This window comes from Ptiloglossa arizonensis, chromosome 6 (assembly GCF_051014685.1).
Source record: "Ptiloglossa arizonensis isolate GNS036 chromosome 6, iyPtiAriz1_principal, whole genome shotgun sequence".
Taxonomy (NCBI): domain Eukaryota; kingdom Metazoa; phylum Arthropoda; class Insecta; order Hymenoptera; family Colletidae; genus Ptiloglossa; species Ptiloglossa arizonensis.
The window spans coordinates 25,574,784-25,597,273 of record NC_135053.1 but is presented as its reverse complement, the minus strand read 5'-3'; the positions used below and the strand labels follow the sequence as shown (position 1 = coordinate 25,597,273).

General features: G+C 48.1%; 2 protein-coding genes across 4 annotated transcripts in view; one reads left to right on the top strand and one right to left on the bottom strand.

Annotated features, from left to right (window-relative positions):
• LOC143148482 (frequenin-2) overlaps nucleotides 1–19,112 on the top strand; it is a 57,303-nt gene extending 38,191 nt beyond the window's left edge. For 2 of the 3 annotated variants that reach the window (XM_076314871.1, XM_076314870.1), the window contains exon 8: nucleotides 625–12,565. In XM_076314871.1, coding sequence (XP_076170986.1) covers nucleotides 625–792 — 168 coding nt within the window. In that variant the 3' untranslated portion in view covers nucleotides 793–12,565. Of the gene's footprint in view, nucleotides 1–624; nucleotides 12,566–18,786 lie in introns of those variants that run through there. The other variant, XM_076314872.1, reaches the window with a different exon arrangement.
• Nucleotides 12,722–16,206, bottom strand: LOC143147882 (uncharacterized). Its single transcript, XM_076313568.1, has 6 exons — nucleotides 15,887–16,206; nucleotides 14,848–15,079; nucleotides 14,106–14,447; nucleotides 13,670–13,867; nucleotides 12,945–13,186; nucleotides 12,722–12,874 (listed from the first exon to the last, which is right to left on the bottom strand). Exons 1-6 carry the CDS (start codon nucleotides 16,142–16,144, stop codon nucleotides 12,722–12,724), a joined length of 1,425 nt encoding a protein of 474 aa, XP_076169683.1. The 5' UTR covers nucleotides 16,145–16,206.
• Nucleotides 19,113–22,490: the final 3,378 nt, after the last annotated feature.

The window sequence follows — 22,490 nt, the reverse complement described above, 5'->3', positions numbered from 1 at the left end:
AGCGGTACGAATCTCTTTGGCGTTTTAACCGACGGCGCGACTCTGCTCTCCGAAGACCTCGAGTGCTGGCTGTGATTTTTCAACGTCTTTCGAAGCGTCGTGGGAGATCATAGTTTCTCGGGAGATACCCGTATCACCGTGTCGCGACGTAAATACTTGCGTTTCCCGCAAAGAAAATTTCTCGCGGGGATGGTGGTTCAACCTCGTCGAAATTGAACTTGAAACTCATCCGCGTTCCGTGTAAATTCTCGAGCTTCTGTTTCCCCGATCCTTCTGCATTGCAGGGATCTCGACGGAATGAACTCCGAAGGAAATTACGAGTCGTCGAAACGTGTTCCGATCGGCCCTCGAAAAGCACGTAGCCCGTAACTCTGTGTCCATCCTCTCGCGTTCGTTCTTTATCCGAGCGTCGTCGCTCGGACTTTGATCAAGGTTTTAAGCTCGCGTTTCTGAATCGTTGAGCGACGAGAGATCGTTTCTCGGATTGAAAAGAATCGGCGAATCGGTTGGACCTCGATCGATAACCACGAAAGTTTCGGGTTAAAGTCTTCGCGAAGTGGTTTCGACGAGCCACGGACCGGCCGATAAAAACTGAGCTAACAGATTGGATGCGCGATGTTCCAGGGCCAGCAGCCGCAGGCGGAAGACGAGAACACGCCGCAGAAAAGGGTGGACAAGATCTTCGATCAGATGGACAAAAACCACGACGACAAGCTGACCCTCGAGGAGTTTCGGGAGGGTAGCAAGGCCGACCCGAGAATCGTGCAGGCGTTATCACTGGGCGGCGAGTAATGGTAAATTCCGTCGAGGCTGGACGACTCACCGATCGTTCCAAGTCGGAAGATCGCGTCGTCGCCTCGAACGGTCCGAGGAAATCAATCGTTCGAACGATAAGGATAAGTCGAGCGAGCGATCTCGAAGCAGCTACCCCGCGTAATCGATTAACCACCAGCCGGCGTACACGCATACGTAGCAGGTACACGCGCATTCGACCGCGACTATTTTCGACGATTTCTCTTTCTCCTTCCGTTCGCAGAGACGATTCCCTACCCGTACGCGCGACGGTTCCCGAAAACCACGCGATCGGTATCCATAGAAATCGTAGAAGTCTCGTATGTCGCGGATGTCGCGAGTAGTCGTTGGTTTTACAGTTCTTTGTACTTAACCGAACATTCGACGATTTTTTGCACGAACGACGAACGAAGCGAGTCAAAATTCAACGATCGCGTTTTTCATTCGAAAGGCTCGATCGCGCGAACGTTGGAATTTTTTTGGTACTTCCGATTGGAGCGTCCTGGCAACGCGCGGCTCAACGGAACCGATAAAAATGGAGTTCCATCGATCCGCTTTTATTAAATTTAGATGCGCAGAGCTTGGGTGTCGCTGGAAGCTGTCGTAAAAATGGAAATGTCGCGGTGAAGTATTCGCGAACGATTCACCTACGATCTCACGTAGGAGATTGACCAGCTTTTTCAACGTGTTTGCTCCGGGCAAAGATAACCGCTGGGATTGAAGTTAAAATAACGACGGAGAACGGACGAGTCCAATTACATTATCTGCTTATCGATTCGCCGCAGCGCTTACGCGAAAAAACTTCGACGGGAGAACGCAACGTATCGTCGATCGTTGTACCGTTTCGGCTGAAAAGTTCCACGCTCGCGTGCGTGTTTTCCAACCGTCGTTGAAAATTTCCAGCCAGCGAACAATTATTTCGACCGTGCTGTTTCGGTTTATCCCAGTTCAAGCTTTTATCGCGATACGGTAGCCACGATTCAGTTTTGCGTCTTTGTGGAGTATGGACTGCGTCGATCCTCGACGAAACGTTCCAAGTGTCTGGTAATCGTTACTTTTCGAATTCTTCATGGAATCCTTGTCCGTTTCTCCGGGATCTCGGTGTCCAGTAGCGGCGATCGCCCAACGCGTCGCCAGTGAAATATGGCGCTCGTTGAAAGGGGAGGAAACGGAGTAACGGCAACGAAAACGAGCAGGAAGTGATTAAAGCGAGAGGCAAGCGGGAAGGGTGAGCGTTTTTAACGTTTTAACCCTTCGCGTGGCCGGTGAAATACGCGCGAATCTCCGAAGAAGAAAATTCGCGGAAGGAGCAGCCGAAGCGTAGGTGGAGCGGAATGCTTGCGAATTTCAGAGAAAGAGAGGGAAGAGTTGCCACGGGAGAGCCGCACCCGGCACGGTGTCCTTTTCTCCCGCGAAAGCATTGAAATATGCGCCGGAGGGTAGGCCAAGGGACGCGGTGGAGGGTTAAATATCTCGAGCTCTCGGCAGCTATGTTCTAATACCGCAGCTTCTCTCGGGCGGTGCAGCGCGAAAGACTATTTCTTTCCCCCTTTCGCGGGTTCTTTTTTCCTGTGCTTCGAATTCCCATATTTTCCAGATTCGTTTCGCGACGAGTAGCAAATTTCGTTTCCATTCACGCGCGACGAAAGTTGTCCAAGTTTCGAATTACCAACGGGAGGAAAAAGGGCAAAAGGGGCGTAGCACGACACGATCTCGTAATTTTTTCACCGGTAGGAGAAACCGAAGGCAGTGTTCCAGCCGCGAGCGTGCTCCACGAGGGATCCTCACCGGGAGGATATATTTTTTAACGCGGAACGTCACCACCGGGATTACGTTTTCCTCGACGCGTATTACGTATTTACGGAGTTCGCGGACGCGGTGTCCCTTTAAAAATACACCCGATGGTATTACACTTTAAACGCATTCCGGTTAGCAGACGAGGTCCCCTGCAAAATTCACGTGTACTGCATACAGCTCTCGATACGGTTGAAACGCGGGAAAGAACGGGGCGCGAAGAAATTTACTTCTATTTTTCGGTAAACGTATACTTTTTTTTCGCGAGTTCGTCTATCGTTCGAATCTCGATAAAATTTCACTAACGCGTGAAACGAATTCGTGGCAACGACGGCCAAAAATTTCCCATTCGATTTCAACTAGATTCGTACGTACCCGACTGCGAATCGAACGTACTCGGGACACGCGCGCCTCGTCGTTCCGAAAAACAAGGAAACTTGATACAATTGCTTCGCGAACGTTTAAAAGAGGGATGAAAATTTCCCGTCGAGCGGTTCGCGCGTCAAATTCAACGGACACGTTGAAATCGAGGGTACGGTGGAGTTCGAAGACAATTTTTCGAAACGTAAAATAGAACGCAAAGAAGTCCGACAAGCTGGGAAACTGCTTTTCGACCGATCGAAACGTCGAACGATCTTTGTCGGAAATGGTGGCTACTTTCGATCGTGCGCGCAGAAATTAACGCGCTTTCGAAGCGAATCGGTACTGTCTGGTACCAGATTGTTCGAAAGTTGTCGGTAGCGCAAAACAAATCCGATCGTTCGGTGAATCAACGCACCGGTCTTTCGGGCGTTGCAATTTGAAAACTAACCACGACGAACGCAATTTAAAGCAATTATTCCGTGTCAAATTAAAGCGCGCGTTTGTGCCGTTCGAGCGAAACAATTTATCCAGGTTGTTAATTGAAAATTAAAGCAAATATTCGCGCATCCCTCGATGCTCGTTAGAGTTTTACGCATTCCTGCGCCTTCCCTCACTTTTTTCGCCAGAGATGGTTATTTTCAAGTGTCGTTCCGCGCGTACAATACATTTTCGTTCGTGTCCCCTCGGGGAATGTACAAAATGCGATACATCGAAGAATTCTTTTTCGCGTCGTTTCTTTTCTGTTTTTTTTTTCTTCCGAGGCAGAGTAACGTCAAAACTGCGGATACCTCGACGTGGAACGCAAACAAGATCGTAATCCGTAAATTTCGAGGAAAGTCCTATGAACAGAAAATGGAGCAAAGTACCGATAAATTCGTTCGAGACCGATTGCTCCGTGAAAGCAGTTTCCAGTGATCGATACTTTATCGGGAAACGAAGTCGTAAAAGTAAGCGGCTGCGTAATAATTTCGAGCAACTTTATCAATTTAATGTGCTCGCTAACGAGCTCTCTGATCGCGACCGTGCGTCGAGCTTCAATTCGGAAAGAATTTCGCGTGTTGTCCGTGGAATACGACAGCGAATCGCACTCGTCGCGAAAGGGTTAATTAAACGACATTATAGGAAGCCCTTGTAGCGCGCCATCAGAACCGGCAATTAATCTTCCGTACTTCCGACTCGGAAATAATTCTCGGAGGAATTTCTACCGAGTCACCCGGCGACAGAGACCTCGCCGTTAGCATTTGTTTTTTTTTCTTTCCCAACTTCACCGTCTTTTCCATCCTCCCGAATCCCAACATTGAAATTAGTACGCCTTTGTCACTGTCACTCCCTTGTTTTCTATCCGGAAAACGAGGATCGTCGGTTCTTTCCCCCGTCGATCGAATTTCTACCCCGCATTTCTCTCTATTTAACTTCTGACCGGTCTAAAAATCGTGGCGTATTCTCGGGGAACAGTAGTGCACCGTCTGTGTAAATTCTATCGCGCGTTTCTACCATTCTTTTTTTCCTATCGCGAATAAATTGTCACGCGGAAACGAGCTTCCGGTTAGCGTTAAGTGGGTTACGATCTTATAACGCGTTCTTTCAACTGGTTTTGTCGTCTTTTTCTCGCAAAGAGATCGTAAATTACCCTCCACTGGCAATTTGGACGCCAGTGTAACTTTATCGATTTAAAAATACGATCGAATACGAAACACGGTTCTTGAAAAATTCGACCCGTTCGAGTAGACTATTGTCGAAAGAAAATCACGCGATCGATTCGCGTTCCGCGGGTCGACCGCCTTGCGAGAGAGCTCTCGTATCAATATTTCATTCGGAGCATCGTTTCGCGCGATATCGAGGATATTTCAGAGGTACACGACTTTTTCGAATCGATAGTTCATTTACCGATGAGAGTATCGCCATTTTCTCGCGGCCACGGCAATCACCTTTCCGCTACCTCGTTCTTACAGTTGTTCGCGATCAACCATCGATCCTGTGCAACGATACCGCGAGGGTGCACGTGTTGCAATTCCTCCGAGGAAGCATGTTTATTTCCGACTGAAATTTACATAAACGAGACCAGCCCTGACCTTCTCGTTTCCAGCCGACGTTACGTTCCTCTGAAACGTGTCATGTATTCCAACGTCTCCGCGTCGCGCGCGAGCTATTCACTTTATTCGTCTTTTGTGGTATCGGTTGTATCGTGAATCCACCCGGCAAATGGATCTTAATATCGGGGGTTTTACGCCGAGGTGTTCTCCCAGCGATCGTTCGATATCGTTTACTTCAAGGAAACACGTTCGTGGAACGGACAACGATAAAAAATAGAATTCTTCTCTTGTACGTTTCAAAGTAGCTTTAACGTGTCTCGTCCAAGTGAATCATATCGGAGTTATCCAGAGTCCAAAATTCTCTTTCAACGCTTTATTTTCATCGTTTGGTCCACGATAACGACACGAATGCAAGGATTCACGAGAGGGATGAAAATCATAGAATTGAGAAAACGAAAATTTCAGCTAAATTTCAATCGAACAATTGTTTCTCGTATACGCGTTTCTGTGCTCTACGCGTTGCGTCAGGGCATCGAGCAATTATACCGCAAAATATGAATGTATCGCAGACACGAGCCACTGCTCCGATTATAAATTCACCGTAAAGCCATAAATTGCGTAAAACGGTAGCTTCGAGTATCGCGTTTTTTCCTCGCCGTAACTCGCGCACGTAGGCGACACGAGGACGAATTTCTACGCACTCGATCCGCGTTGTTTCGCGAAGCTCGGCCGTCGAATGGTGCACCTTGCGATCGATCGGGGTTCCGCTGTTCGCGTAAACGACCAACCACCGGAAATACGGTTGGTTTCATCGCGCAAAAGTTACGTAGGAGGAATACTCGAGTCGCTTCTCGTATTCGTCTTGGCATTCGGAGAGCCGTGGCGTCGAAAACTTTCCTCCCCGTTTCGAACCACTCTTGATTTACGGTGGCAACGTGGAGTGCCCGTTCCGAGAAAACTCGTCGCTCTTACCAAATATCGGCCCGATCGATCGGCCCGTGTTTCTTCGCGGTATCGCGTCTACGGTCAAAGTATACGCGTTGCGTAGACACGGGGAACGGAAAATTATGCGCCGTTAAGCGGTCGTGCGTTTGCGTTCGCCCCCGAGATTAAGGTCGCGGGGAAAGTTCGGGGACGAGAGGAGACTGGAACTGGATCGAGGGGAATTCCTGTCGCGCGTAATTCCTCCTAGATACTCGCGGTTTGTTTCTGCTCCGACGAGCCGAGTTCTCCATTCGGAAGATTACCGCTCCCGGGCCAACGTTTGCGTAATTTTCCTCGACGGTGACTCGGCGAGTTCACCGCCGGCACGAATTCCCTCGCTAAAAACCAGTATCGCGCGCACGTTAACTTTTCGTTGACGCGACGCGCACGATAGATCGATCCGCGAAGAAGTTAACCAAATATTTACGATGGAAGTCTCCGGTTCGCGCGAACGGGCACACGCGGCTCCCTACTACCCTCCATGCGAAAAATCTCTCGATATTGGCAAATGTCCCACTGTTTTTCCTCCGTCAGCGTCTTACGTCCGAAAGTTTCCACGAGAATTCACGAGCACCGCGTCCGCAAATATCCGACGTTATCGTTCTTTCCATCTGCACAGCGAAACGACCGCTCGCCCCACGGTCCAATTTATTTCGCTCGATCGATCCAACGTATTCTTCCCTCTCGATGTCTCCGCTCGGTTAACTTTCCCGTAGAAATTTTTATTCCCGTTCTCGCGAGGAAATTATCCTTCGTTTAATTCCCTGGAAAAGAGCTCCGATATTGCGAACGACAACATCGTCGAAGCGATCAAAGCCGCTCTCCGATCGCGGTCGGGGAATAAGGCGGTGGATACCGAACGGTGGCGATCGTTCGAATTCTCGTGCGTGCGACTCGTATCCGGGGAAGACTCGGTATTACGCGCAAGGGTAATGCCGTTTCCGTGTCGATGGCCTTGTGCAAATTCCAGCCGAGCGATACAAAGCGGCGGAGAAGCGGCCGAGTAAGCAGAGGGTAAACAGCTGCGGCGTGGAAGTGTGCGTCTCCAGCGGGAGGAATCGACGATTTGCTCGAGATGTTCGCTCTTCGTTGAATATTTTCCCGTTCTTTTCGCGAAGTTTGCTCGAACCCTCGTCGAGAGGCGGGCCACGTTCGAACGGCTTCGTAACTTCGTTCCCGAGCGCGATCGCCGCGTAACTTGCCGCGTGTGCCGCGGAATATACACCGAAAATCTCCTACGTAGTCCCCGAGTCTCGAGCTTTTCGTCGCGCGAGGGCCAATTAGAAATTACCGAGGCGAAGCTGGTTTGGTCCCAGTGGCGCGAGTACGCCCGACAATTTGTTCGCCGAGAGGCTCGGTGCTTCTGGTGGTGTGCGAACAACGTTGAAGAATTTCGAGCACGGTCCAAGACAACTTTTTCCAAGAATAGATTTAACGCGAGAACGTTGGAAATTATTTCTTCGAAACGGATCCTCCCTGCTGCTTCTCTATTTTTCGTAAACCTTTCTCCAATTCCTTCGAAATCTTGTTTCGAGAAACGGTAGAATTCCAGCGGAAAATTGCAATTTTCTTAATCGCGACATTCGCGTGCCGACGTATCGACTAGATCGAAGCACGTGCACAGGGAATTTGGAGTCGGAGAAGCATACCCGTGCGCGCTCCTTTAATATCGTTTCCGTTGCGTCGCAGTCGGGACTCGTAAAGCAAAGGAACCTTCGTTTCCTCAATCGCGGAGGGGTCGTTCGATAAAACGTATTCGTCCGACCGATACGCGGTGCTATCTTAGATTCGAGTCGTTCCTCGAACTTGCTCGGGATATTACCTCCTTCGAGGGAGCAGCATCCTTCGCGGAGAACTCGGAAGAAATCACCGCGCCGTGTTACGAACCGAACGATTCGTTCCCGGAACGGATACGTCTCGAAGTTGGAAAACGCTTAAGAGTCACCGCGTGTTCTGGTATTTCGTTGAAACGCTCGGACGGAAAATTTGTCTGGAAACGTTGGCACGGGCCAGCCACGATATAATCTACGGTGTGCAACGGCACCGTCCGATATATAACTCGGAGCAAACCTCGTTTGATATCGCTTACGTGCCGCCACACTGACCAAAGGGATAACGCGTCGCCCGAACGTCATTCGGGCCGATCCGATGCACCGTGAAAGGTCAATAGATGAAATTGCATCGGAAGCTTGGGGAAAATCGGCAGCTTTTCGGATTTCCCGCGATCCTTCTACCTTTCTTTCGCCGTTAACTTTATTTCCCGCGATGTTATCGATCCCGCTTCCCATCGTTTCAGCCACTCGTCGAGAAGTAGCTCCTATTCCACGATCGAGGAAGCGAGAACTTCCAGCCACCGAAAGTGTCCCGTTCGCTTCTACCAGATTTTCCGCGTCACTTGTTGCATCGTTGCCGAACCGTTCGAACTGCGCTACCCGATTCAACAACGTTTACCGATAACGTTGATTAACGCGCGAGGTATTCGCACCGCCATCGATCGTTCGCTTTCGCGCATTTTTCGCAACTCCGCGAATTGCACCGATCTCGAGCCGTCGGTGTTTCGACGAAGAAGAATAAGCAAACGGTGGGACGCAGCTTGCGTCGTCGTTCGTGCATTTAAATACGACGCGTTAGGATTTAGAACGTTTCTCTTCAACTATCTTACGATCAGTAGCGAAAGCAAAAGTAATCTTACGGTTAGATAATATTAAACGTAGTCGTGGCCAGGGTTGCAGAAACGGACCGTTGCGAGAATCTTTGTCTCGCGTGTTTCGGCACCCGATTGCGGGAAGAACATCCGTTCGGGTGGCTTGTCCGCGACAAGGTGACGTACTCGTATGCGTGATACGCTCGGCAAGTTATCGAGCACGCTCGCGTCGATCGCGAACGCGGCACGATAACACCGTAAATGTTAATTCTCATCGCGCGTTAAGACGTCCTCGCTCGAAGGAACGCGCGCGTCGAGCCGTCGTCTGGTCGGAGACTCGGGAAACGTTCCAAAGGAGGTAATTTTTCCGCTTCGACGGCCTTCCGAGACGGTAGAACGAAATTAATGGTCGGAGGGGGCGCGAGAACGCGGTTCGAGCGCGGCCTCTGATCGGTCCCTCGTACGGTAGCGACAATCGAGGAACAATTGTTAGCGGTGTCGAGTGAAGAATTTTAAGAGATCGAGGATCTCGAGAGGCCGATTGTAAGCGGCGAGGGCGAGCGAGTAATTTCCTCGCGGAGTGACGGGTTCGAGGACGCTCGCGTTCCGCTCGAAACACAGCGTCGCTCGCAATCACGGGGGCTGCGTTGTAACAATAATTGAGGAAGAAGGTTGGCCGGGTCGAACGCGACGGCACGACGATCTCTCGAAACTTATCTCTTTCGCTGAAGGTCCGTCGTCAGGGTCGAGTACGGGCCATCGAATCGCTGGGACAGTGTTTTTAACGACCTTTCGCGTTACTTAATCGACTCGCACACGGGCAGAAATCTTTCGAGACGAACACCGGCTACGGGACAAGTACGCTTCCGCTAAACTGAAAGTGAAATTTACGTTTCCGTGAAACCGATCGCGCGAGCAAGATGGGCGACCGGGCCAACGGTGGCAGTCGACTCGATCCTGTTCAAGCAATTTTTCGTTCGCACCGACTGCCACGTGGATATCACGCTCAAAAGAAACAAAGAAGCCCTTATATTTTTCTATTTGCTCCGATGGACAGAAATGACTTCTTCGTTGTCGGCAGATCGTCGTCGTTCGCCTTGGCCAATGTCCGAAACGTTAAAGTATCGGCGATTCTTAACCCGTTTCGTTGTACGTAGGTACTCCGTTAATTATTTATTTGTTTCGTCGTTCGTAGTATATTTTTAACGCTCGTGGAAAAATGCAACGTTTTCAACGACGTTGGGACATCGTCTCCGATTTTCCTCGCTTCGGTGTAAAAATACAATCGGAACTGTGGAAGCCATCGGCCTTCGGTTCGTACGGCGAGCAGAACTTGGCCATTTCGTTTCGGGAGAAAGGAAATTGGAAAAGTGTACGCGGTGCACTTGTGCCCGATCGAGCGAAATCGAAGCGACGAAAATTCCGAGCGTGCCAAGTTGAGTAACGACCCGAAAACGAAAGAAACGAGCTTCGAAATTTTACAGGCCACCCTCACGTCGGCTCTGCCCGTAAATCGGCAGAATCGTTTCCTCGCGGAACTTCGACACTTTTTCAAAAATACGTTTCTTATTCTTTCCCGTTCTCCCGTTCTCCCGTTCCTCGATCGTTATCCAACCCCCGAGATTTCTTCGACGTTACCGTATTTTCGAGAGCTGTCCATTTTCCACGAGTCGACGCGAACAATTACGCGAGCGGAGGGGCAACCGTGTCGCGGTTGAGAATCGCCGATTCGCTCGAACGTTTCGCCGATAATCCGCGTACCGAACGTACGGACGCCGCGCGAGCGGCAAATGCTGCTCGAGACAATTAATCGAGGTGAATCCAGTTAAATTTACTCATTCGTACGTAAGCGAGTCACAGGAACTAAGCATCGTCTTAAGTAATTTTTACATTTTCAAGGGGAATTATAACGGTAAGAGATCAATTTCCGCTTAGTGAGAGTTCTAGATGCTTTTCGTGTAAAAATTCTCGTAACGAAGCTTCGTCAAGCTAGAGCCTCCACTCTTCGACTTGCCAGTGAGATACGGGAGACGAGAGAGAAAAACGTCAGTGCCCCGTGAACGCGACGTTTAAGCGAAAGGGGGAGAGAGAAAAATGAAAGGAAAGAAAAAGATGAGAAGGGAGAAGGGGGCGCTGACTCGGGCCAGACCGGTGTTTTCGAATTTTTGCATTCTCTCGAGGTGTATTTTTCGCGGGTTTCCCACGGCGGAAGCTCGCTCTCGTAAGTATTCAATTCTTAACGAACCGAGGAGAGATCGAGAAGAGAGAAAGGAGAATTTTCCGCGCTCGGTGAGTGCGAAGATCCATCGTTTTATCGGTTTCGGACGTTTCTCCCGCCGCGTGTAATGAATTTTGAATTTTCCCAACGGCGTTTCTTTATCCGCCGCGGAACCAGGACATTGAATGTATTTAGCAACGCGCGAGGAAACGTTAAAAAGCACTTGCCCGAACGAAGCGGAATTCGCGTGAAACGTCCCGGCTCACGGCTGCGTCTGGAAGTTAATTTTACTACGACAAAGCGTACGGTGCTCGCGAAAGCGGGGGCGAATGAAAGACGTTCTCGCGCGAACCTCTCGCGCGGGCCATCGGGTCGAGCGCACCGCCTGCACGGAAATTCTTATCTCTCGAACCCAATTTTATCGAGGTGCTCGCCGTCTGATCCGATCTTATCTCCGCAGATCCGTCAAAGTACCGTGAAAGCGCGACGTCGTTTCGAACTTTAATTCGCTCCTGAACGACGTCTACCGCGTGAACGTAACAAGCCTCGAGACGCGAAAAGCCAGGGAAACTAACCGCTCGCGTTCGTAAACGCTCTCCGTTAACATCGAGTTTCGATTTTAGTCGAGGCTCCGTTTTCGAAGCGTTGGACATCACGGCTCACGGAAATGCGAATATCAATGTTCTTGTAAAATCTTGCACCTTATCGGCTTCTCCTTCTCTACCTCTCCCTTTACCTCTCACTCGTTCAACGCACCGACAATTTTAAAGATGAAAACCTCTTTACGCGTAAAGTTAAAAAGAACTATTCTACTTATAGCGTAACTAAATATTTTTAAACGCTGCAAACATTAAAGAGACTACTCTCTATGCGTACCGTTCTACTTGTATCGCTACTTGTATCGCTGCTATTACCGCCTAGTTATACGTAATACTAAACGCTAATCTACCTGTTACTCTACTTACAGCAACGTGACAAAACTTTTCCGTCTGAAACGCGTACTTGTACTCTCTCTCACTCGACGAAACGAGAAGCAAATTCTATGCAAAAAAAAAAAAAAGAAAAGGAAAAAAAAAGAGAAAAAAAATGATAACGGAGAAGAATAGACGCTTCTCGAATCAAGGCACACGAACACGCCGGGCATGAGCACGAAACACACGGGAGAACACGTATTTACACTCGCGAGGCGCGTACGCGTGCGCGAGCGCGCGCGCGCGACCGACCGACACACATACAGAGAAAACGCGAACACGCAGACAAACCAAACACACGTGTACATTTAAAAAAACGTCAAGGTCATTATTTTACGAACTTTCTGTGATAATTATTAACAATCACTAAATACGAGGAAAAAAATCACTTATTACGAGGTGGCAGGAAATGGTTAAGCGACGGATCGATGTAACTGACGGCGAACGAAATCGCGGCGAGGATGAGAGAAAGAACGGAAAGGCAACTGCGACGTTGGATAAAAATAGTCTTGTTGTGTGATAACGTTACTGTTCCGTAGTTTGTCGAGGGTTCACGGATCCGTTGGTGATACGGTTTCTCAATTGATCAACGACGGAAACGAGCGAAGGGTAAAGAAAATCGACACGCGACCTCGAAATGTTGCTCGGTTAACACGAAAATCTAAGCGCATTGTTATTTTGTATGGTCCCATGCGTTTTTTCTAAATGACGACGACATCGTAACACACGATAATGATGGTGATTAATAAAAATAACTCGAAGCACAGATCGACGCAGCGTTATTACTTTCCACTGTTCGCGATCGCTCAACGTCCCCAGTATCGTCGTTTTTCTTCCGCGATGTTCGCGAGTTCGGACACGAAACGAAATCTGTCCAGAAAATTCATCGACGGAGCGATTCGATCGTTGCGGTTCGCCACGGTTAAAAATTTCCATCTCCGGATGCAGCGCGGGCCAAACGCAACCGATGCAGTTCCTCCGTGCGTCGCATGTCCTCGTCCAGAGCTTTTATCCTCAATTGTACCTCCTGTATCGCCATCTCGGCGATTTTTACTTTCAAACGTTTCTCCTCCGTCTGCAACACGAACGCAACGCGCGGTTCTCCAAGTGTTTGCACGGTTAATTAAAATCGTCGTCGAAAGTACCTCGAGCCGCTGCAAAAGCAATCTGTGCTTCAACTGATTGCGATAGTCGGTCAAGAAAACGTAGCCCCGCGATCCGTACGACTCGTTTCGAGTTTCCGAAGTTTTCGGCCTGGCGGTGGGATCGTTTTCCGGATGGTTGTCCGTAAAAGCGGTCGCTCGATTTTCCTTGGAATATTTCCCGACGTGTTTCTCGTACAACGAATCGTTCGCGCCGCACTCGAGCGAATCGCATTCTTCGTTGCCTGCAAGTACAAGAAACTCGTCAAGTGTACAGATTTTTCAGCTCGGCGAATACCACCTGTACGATTACACGTTTCTAAAACTGCGAAGCGTAGGCGTATCGCGCGATAATGGGGAAATCGATAAAGATTTCAGCGTATTCGTAGTGGCATTCGCGTTCACGAGTGACCATAACCGTGACCGCGTTAACGGATGAAAATTTCCACGGGTAATTTCTTTGCCGAATACAGCTCGTTCGCGACTAATCTTTCACCCGTAACGAGGATAACGACCATCCGACAGAATCCTCGAAAAGAATTTCGGCGTAAAATCCGGAATTGGTCGTAACACTTTCTTTATTTACTTTTTCCTTCGACGCCAGGTCCCGCGAGACAGCTTACCCGAGATAACGATAACGGCTACTTTATTAACGGAACGTGGCACGACTTTGCGCGTCCTTTTTACGATCGAGAATAATCTACAAATTTATTTTATCCCCTCCTTACTTGCGTCAACATGTTTCTCGTTTAAACTCGCCCGGTTATTGTGGTCCATGGAATTATGCGAGTCGGACGAATCTTCGTGGCTGTGCCTTTCTTTGCGATCGCGCCATAGAACGTCCGCTGAAACGGAAGAAGAGAGTACGCGCGTGTCCATTGAATTTGAATCCAGATTTCTACCAACGAGGTACCTTTCGTTAAACGCTGTATTTTATGTACCAGCTTAAAGTCGAATCGTGTCGTTCGAAGAAGGAACGTACATTTTTCGAAAACACGGTACCGATGTAAATTCAATTTTCGATTAATTTTTCGGTAATATTCTTTCAAATTCGACTCTCTTAAGTATCACGAGTATATTATTCCCTGTATTTTATGCCAATATAAATAATCGGAAAGGTGAACCTCGCGCGAGTAATTAAGGGGCAAGAATAGTTCATTTTACCCGACTTCCTGGTGGGTATGGACGCGTTACTCGAAGGTAGTTTGTGGCTCCCATTATTTGCACTTTTCGAGCCGTCCTCGTTATTCTCGGGATAAATGACCGACACGGTGACGCTGTTGTTGGAAATATTCGCGTTGGACACCACGATGCGATTCCTCGTTTTACGGTCGATCGTGTCGGTCGGCGAGGACGCGAGACGATCCTCGTTCGTAAAAATCTCCTTCCTCTCGTCCAGGCTGTCCTCTTCGGGATTTACGTTCTCCGTTGGATTCGTTCCTTGTCCGTTCCAATCCTCGGACATTGTTTCCTCGTCGTTTCTCTCCGTCTTGATTCGCGAGAGATCTTTAAATTAAATATCCACTCAGACGCGAGAAATACTTTGAACGTGAAAGATGAAAGTAGAGAAGAAGTCCTTTCAAATATTAAACCGTTTCTTTAACCGTGGCGCGATAACGTCTCGACTAAAATTCAACGTTTAATGTACAGCAATCGACGTTAAAGAGGTAATAAAACTTCAATGTCTGAGCGACGCGTAAATCTTCCGTGTCGCAGAGTCGAGAATCCATTGCGTTCGAGTTAAACGAATTATTCCGGCACCGGCCCTTTCGAGCCAACGCTTTTCCAAATTTTCTAAGTTTTCAGACATCGAGGATCGAACTTTTCGAAATTGTTTCGTCGCGTCGAATGAAATTCCGTTCAAAGACGAGCGAAAACGACAGATTAGAAATAAAAAATGGAATACCGATGAAACTGTCTACGGTATTCAATTTCTGGGAGGATTCTTCGTTATCCTCGTACATTTCGGGTGGCCGATATCTTGAACCGTTCGACGAGCTTTGCGAACGATCGATCAACGGCCGAAGAACGTCCGAGATTTCCGAAAACTTGTTCGCTGAACGATTTTCGACGAAGACTTGGTACCGGTTCCATTCAGGGGACTCGTTCTCCTCCGAGTTTGGACATTTTTTATTTTCCTTCGATATTTCGTTAACATCAGTGGTAATCAACAGGGACGAAAAGACGAACACGGGTGATGTATAGTCGCGTGCACAAGTTACGGAACAATTGGTTTTCCGACCGTCCCGCACCAACAGCAGCGTTTTCCAAAATTCCATTTTCGCGTCGCGTTACCGAACGTTTACCTTCTATCGAGGCTGTTTCGGTTTTGAAACGAATATCGTATAAAAACAAAATAAAAATATCTACGTATACGAACGATAACATCGGCCGAGGATCGAAGCTGTACTTTACGTAAGAAAAAATCGTATACGTACACGGTTTTGGAAACGCTGCCGCGAGAGGAGCGGTATATCCCTTAAAAACGAAATAATAGGTGGTCCGTATTTTTGGGCTCCACCTCGTCGTTGTTTCCCCTCTTCGAAGCGAAGCTAGAAAAGCAACTGTCCCGAAACTTTCGCACGCCACTGTAGATACCTACAGGACTTGAAACTAATTTCACTCGGTCGTTTGACGTTTCGGGGCGAGACCTCGTATTCGTTCCACGGACATTTCCACTCCGAATTAAATTAAAAGCTACGGACTGACGGACGAACGAGCAACGAGCTCGCTCGATCGCGCAGGAAGAGTAAATTTTCGAAACTCCCGCGATAATGTTTGGCATCGAGAAGGTAGCGCCGCGAAACGTCGAATTCGTATCGCGTTTGGTATTAAATTATCCAGGAATTTACCGTGGATCGAAATCCCTCGTGCTCGAAAACGGTAGGGAGATTCGAGTAAAATACCGATCGGTTATGAAGAGTAAAAAAAAAATTCCCGGATACCTTTCCCAGTGCTCTGGCCTTTTTGCAATGATACTTGTAGTTCTGCCAATATTTTTTCAGCTGTGCGGACGTCTTGCGCGTGAAGCCCGCCTTCTTGAATTCGTTCTCGATGATCGTCCAGATCTTCTTCCGTGCGAGCGTCGAAGCGCTCTTGTCCAACAACGGAGCGTACTCCTTCATTATGGAGAGTAAATGAATCCGTTCCTCCTTATCGAATTGATTCTTCTTCCTGTCGGTATCCGACAAATTGCGCGGCATTCTCGACCAATTCTATCGTAGAACCCGAGCTGGCTTGGTGCTGCGTAACGATGCTCCGCGGAGGATCCCGTGTTCCCTAGAAATACGGTGAAAACCGAGGCTTAAGATCGTAAGATCGTTTAGAGCCGCAGACCGTCTTGGCAGAAGTGCCGAGTACTTTTGTTTCATCAAAACAGGTCGACGCGATTCGCTCTTCTTTTCGTCGCTGTCGGTTCCTTAGTAGTTTTGCCTGTCTTTTTTCCGTTCACGCGACGCTGAAAACATCGGACGCTTGATCGTCGCGCGATTTTCGAGGAAGAACTCTTCGCGAGAGAACGTGGTTCGCGCGACGCGAGACCTCGTGGACGAGACCGAAAACGAAACGAATAAGCGAGCGACGCGAGGCGCCTCGGGGCGTTGTTGCTTCGATGTATCGGTCGGAAAAAAAAAACAAAAATGAACACAAGACGTTGAAAGAGTCCGTTTGCGTCACGGTAAATGGACGAGCTCCGAGGAGAATCGTTTCACGACCTAACCCCCCGTATGTTGGTTGCGTCTCAACGATGCGAAACCAGCAATCAGGGACGCGGATATTATCGCGATAAATGGACGACCGTCGGAACGGTTAAATTCGAAATAAATGTGAGGTATCGGGCGCACGGTAATCGCGTACACTGTGTATTCGTGCGACGTACTTTATATTTTCGCTAGATTGCATTCGGTTGGATCGTGGACGATTGTTCGGCCGAAAGCATCGGTGGTAACCTTGGGCCAGTCGCACACGAGCCGATACGCGAACGTGTGTCCAGCACCGGACAGATTTATACGAAGAAATTCGCGCGCGACGCAATTTCTGCTGACAACTTGGCGTCGTGTTCGCATGGTAAAAACAAAAAAAGAAAAAAAAGGGAGGACGCGCGTGCCGTTAGAACGCGGATGCGACGCTACTTTTCAGCGTGGTGGCAGTACGTTGTTTCTGTCGCGCTATCCGCGCGTGTAGCTCGCGTCACTTTGACGTCGCAGAAAACAAAACGGAGAAGAAAAGAAAAAAAGAAAAAAAAGAAAACAAAACGAACGGGGTGCTCGAAATCGAAACATCGACGAAACAAACCATCGTCCGAAACCGTCGAGTTCCTCGCGCGGAAGAGTATCGCGACGAAGTAAAAAGAGCGCAATGCCTCGATGGGAAGCGATACGCTCAATGTTTCCGTTTCGCGACAGTGTGTTATGTTCCTGTGTAAAATTATAAGAAACCTAGCGACGAATAACGTTTTTCTCCGATCTCTACGTTCGAACGTCTCCACCAGCTGGACCGAAACTGCGAGCTTCGACATGGACGCGACGAAACGAATCCGAACAAATTACGTACATATACAATCCACAATCATAAATCAATAATTTGTGTATTCGATGAAAGAGTATCTTAACTCCTAGCTCTCTCGTATTACTCTTTTCAATGGAATGTAATCTATCCAATTATAATCGAGAGTGTAATCATTTTGATTAATCGGTCGATCGCGTTCGATGATTACATTCGCTTTGATTATTTGTATTATTCGTTAATCGTTAATCACTGCTGATCAGCGATCGTAATCATTAATCATTACCTTAATTACACCGGTAATGTTTGGTCATTAATCTCGCTCGTCGTTCAGAATGCGGCTACAGAGTGACGCTCGTCTCTCGTGTGAACTACGAAGAAAATTGGACGGTCTGTCGTTCCGACGCTCGTGTGTACCGATCCTTAATTGCAACAATCGAAAGCCATCGAATTCGCTCGTCCGTTTTTCCTTCGAGTCGAATCCGTATCGACATCGATTAATTGCAAATGTGTTCTCCGCTGCGGTATTTGTCCGAAATGATCATCCTCGTAATATACGGTACATTCATAGAGAACAGCGATTACTTCGGAAAAAATAAGTCACGAATGTACCACAAAATTGTTCACACGAGGCTCTCTTCGCAAAGATACTCGTTATTGCGTATAAACCGGAGATGGGAAAAATTTTATTCGAATAATGGATGGCAAATAGAAACGCTTTTATTCGTTCGACGTGGAATGCAGCTTCGTTTCGTAACTCGAATTGTAATTTTTAACCAACGAACAACGTGCCAAAAGCAGTTCACCTTTTACAGAGTATTCGGAACCTTTATCCGAATAAGAATTTTGCCCGTTTCGATTACAAACGCGTAACGAGCATTTTCAATTATTCATTTTCGATTTATTTTTTTTCAACGGACATCGGTTCGTTTTTACTCGCGGAATATATTTATTCCGGTACGGTGCAATCCCTGTGGCGAATATTTCCGATTACACGTTTTCGATTCAATTACCCGACGAGGATAATTCCTTTCGGCTCGTTGGAAATATTTATAATATTTCGGTATTGCATATACCGCGTCGAGAGCACCGTGCAACGAGCAAGCGTCTCGGAAGAATTAGGTTCTCGAAACGTCGCGCGTTGTACATATTTGTGCACAGGTTTAGTTGCAGCCGAGGAGCACTTGTAATTACATAGACGCAAAACCTCTCAACTTTCTACCGTTGAAATTTCGCTGTGTCTCGTTCGCGATTATTGCCTCGATACATCGTTTGCGCAATATTTACGAGCGTCAGCGGTGGCCGGGTTACATCGTAATCCGTACACGTGATTCTGTACGAGCTGGACCCTTGGAAAATCCGATTCGTTCTGTTTGCTCTGGAGAAAACAAAGCCAGCAGTTTGCGCTCGGTTCCAGTTTCATCCTATCGTCGTCGGAGACTCGACTGAGGTAACGCCTTCCATTTGACAAAATATCGGCTCGTTCGGAAAGTCGTTTCGTTTTCCAAAATGGAGAACGTACAATTCGATAAAATGTTTACGCACTCTAAAAAAATCGTGTTTCATTTTCACCAAAAAAAAAACGAAACGACATTCCGAACGACCCAATGTAATAAATACGCAACGCGTTGCGCGTTGGATATTTTTTCGAAAACACGGAAACGGATACGGAGAAATACGTCACGTTACCATTCGGCGAGTTTTTTTTTTAGGTCTCTGTTACTCAATTCGGTAAATTTTTTCAGAGACTTGTACGACCATTGCGAGACGCGAGTTTAAAAACCTGACCTTCGTTCGGCTGTTTTTAAAGTACCGGAACGTTTAAACGAGTGTTTAAATCGTGTCTCCTTTGGACGTACGAACTTGATCAAATTCGCACTGTTCGATCTTACGCGACACCGTTACGATGGCAATGATTTGTATTACGTAAGCAGGACTTTCAGCTTCCACCGATCGGTAATAAAAGAGCCGCGAAAACCGGTTACACGAAGCATGCCTCGTGTAACCGAGGCAAACTGTTTTCGAATCCGATTCGGATTTTCGGAATCGTTTTTGATTATCGACGCTCGTCGACATCGAGGACATTGAATTCCTACTGGACGAAATTCAACGCAACTTGTACCGCTGGTTTAGAACTCTCGCAAGGTCAAGGTCGCCCACTTTGCATTGCTAAAAAGGAAGCGTTATTCGATAACGAGTCGGTCCCGAAGAATACGTACGGTCGCTGGACAACCGTCATAAATCAACGACGAAATACCTTATTGTCGTTATCACGGGACGAATCTCGTATCACTTCCATTACTTTTCGTATTCCTTTCCACAACGGAAGGAAACGTTTAAAGGTAAGTGTCCGAACGATGCAGAAAATTTACAGTAACGACAACCGAATCCCCACTTTCGTTAACCGTGAACGTTTCTTTTCGCAGACGTTAAAACCGAGGTTCGAGGTGAGTCTCCGACATCCCCGAGAAACCTGCTCGGTTGTGTACGCAAAGGCCGGAAGTGGTAGCACTTTTTCGCGTACTCGCGTTTCAACGTTAAACGAAACGCAAACACGTTGTCAGTTGTCTTTCGTACGGAGTCAGGAACGTTCCGTTCCCTGAAATAAAACGGAGCTCTCGCGTGGCTGGGAACAAAGGCTGTTAACTTTCGATCGGTTCCAAGAAGGCAGAAGAGGAACGAGCGACGATTCGTTTCCGAGGTAACCACCTGTCGGCGGCGCGATTACGCAAACACCAGTGAAGGACCGCGGAGAGAAAATGCCTAATTAATCAGCGAATTTTGTTACTCGTAGTCGGAGCGTCGCATCGCGTCGCGTCGCGTCGAGTCGAGTCGAGTCGAGTCGACTTTACGACCTTACCCGCCGCCCGAACAGCGCCGTCACTTTCTCGCGCCGGTATTCGACGCAAACAAAGAAATACATCTCGCCACCGGCTAGTCCTCGCGGTTATTATTACAGATAATGCGCGCGAGTGTTCCCCGCGAGATGCGCAACACGCCTGCCCACCCGCCCGCCCGCCCGCTTGGAAAACAATCGCGCGAGAAACAGATTCGCGCGACCAACAACGAACCGATTAAAATTAATCGCGACGACCACGGTTCTTCGTTTAACGCTGGTCATCGTTGTCGTTAACGTTTTCCGTTGCTGTCGTCGAATCACGGGCGCGTACGTTTTTCTTCTTTTTATTATTGTTGCGATTTTACGTCCTTATCGCGCGCACAGGCTTCGTCAGCCGATACTTTTAACGCTTGACCGTATCCGTGCTCGATGTTAGAATATTGATGAGGTAACGTTGGATAAATTCCTAGAATACGTATCGTCGTGCAATGTATAATTTGCACAATTATACACGGCCGGAGGTTGCTTCGGATCTAACCCCAAAATTGTTGCACAAACGCAAACAATTAAACGCGAGACAAAGAAGACACGGTAAGGAAATAGATGAAACCGAGATAGAAATCTAAGAAGGAAAATGTATACAACGTGTGGATGGATCAAAGATTCAGCGATACGTTTGAAAACGGAAAGGGTTGGGAACAGGGCCGTGACATGGCACGTGCCTCTCCGCGCTTTGATACACGGATCGCTCTTGAAAGTAGTAAAATTAAATTAATTATCTTAACGTTTTTAAAAATCTCCGAGCTGGTTAAACGTCTGGTTGAGAGACAGGGGATTTCCAAGGCGAGGGAATTGCAATAATAAGAAGAAGGAAGGTGAGAAAATGAGATTTGGAATTTAGATGTACGACGAAACGTGGTAGAAAAGAGTTGCGATACGAAAGATCGGTAAAGGCGAGATCGAGAAGGTAAGAAGAAGAATCGGTATCGAGGGAAGTGTCTCGTGGCCGAGGCAACGGAGGTGAAAGATCCGTCTGTGGTTCGCGTCGAACCACTTGTTTCGTTGAAAGGTTCATTTCCGGCCGCGACAAACGTTCGTTCGAAAGATGTCTCCATCGGATCCAGCATCTTTCTCGACGTTGTACGTACTCGAAAGGCGATCGAAAGCGACACGGATCCGGTCGCGATTCGATTACAGTTGAAAAAGGGCAACGTGCTCGGAACGAAGGGTCAGAAGAGCGAAATAAAATCAGAGTCCCGTTAAAAGGATAACCAATGGCTGAGCGGACAAAGGTGCGTTGATTTCAATCTTAAATTCGATGCACTCGATCGCGTCTCTAAGATTCCGAGAGACTTTCCAGCCAACGCTCTCTGGTCGAAGAAGGATAATTAATTATCCGATGTTACAATATTGATGAGGTAACGTTGGACAAATTCCTAGAATACGTATCGTCGTACAATGTAAGTAGCGACGATCCGCGATAAGCACGTGTTATCGTGTACTCGTTTCTGTTTGTCGTGGCACGTGGAAAACGAAAAGGGAAGCATCCCCGTAGATTTGCACCGGTTGCTCCGGAAGCAAAAAATTCGTATCATTCGCATAGATTATTGCGTGGTATTTCCACGCAAAGACGATCGGTTCTTCGACCAGTTGCCTACCGTGTCTGGAAACGAATTGTACCGATGGGAGCCTAAAAAAATGGTCCTGGAAGTAACACGAATCCTGTTCTCTGTTCACCTCGATCGATGTACCGGTTGTAAACTCTTTAATGCTCAGCTATCGTCGATTCGTAACGAAGCGTGGATTCACAGAACCGAAAAGAAGTTCTGTTAACCGATGGAAGCCCCTCGGGGCCATTCTTGTCGGTTCTCAACGGTACATCGGCATCGATCGAGCTCGCGTAATCCTCGGCTCGTACGTTTTCACTACGCAACAACGTGGACGATGCACTCGTGCGGCGAATCCATCGTGCAGCTACGGTAGTAGAAACGCTGGTAGGATTTACGCGAAAGGCCTCGCGTGTCTGGAAAAAATTCACGGCTCGTGGCAGCGCCGGTGTCGCGTCACCCACGCGAGGGCTCCTCTTTAATTAATAATTCCGAGTTTCCAGATGGAGGCGTAAATGTGCAATCTCGCCTCCAGCGATCCGCCGGCAGCCCGTTAACCCATTAAGGAGATGCGACCAAGAGCATCGAATGATTAATAGG

What these genes read in the sequence shown, in the direction of transcription:
- LOC143147882 (XM_076313568.1), bottom strand. Translation starts at nt 16,144, where the DNA reads ATGCCGCGCAATTTGTCGGATACCGACAGGAAGAAGAATCAATTCGAT. An exon ending in CGAGAAACATGTTGACGCAA is followed by an intron (nt 13,187 to 13,669) that starts GTAAGGAGGGGA and finishes TTGTACTTGCAG; the next exon opens with GCAACGAAGAATGCGATTCG. An exon ending in TGCTTTTGCAGCGGCTCGAG is followed by an intron (nt 12,875 to 12,944) that starts GTACTTTCGACG and finishes TTCGTGTTGCAG; the next exon opens with ACGGAGGAGAAACGTTTGAA.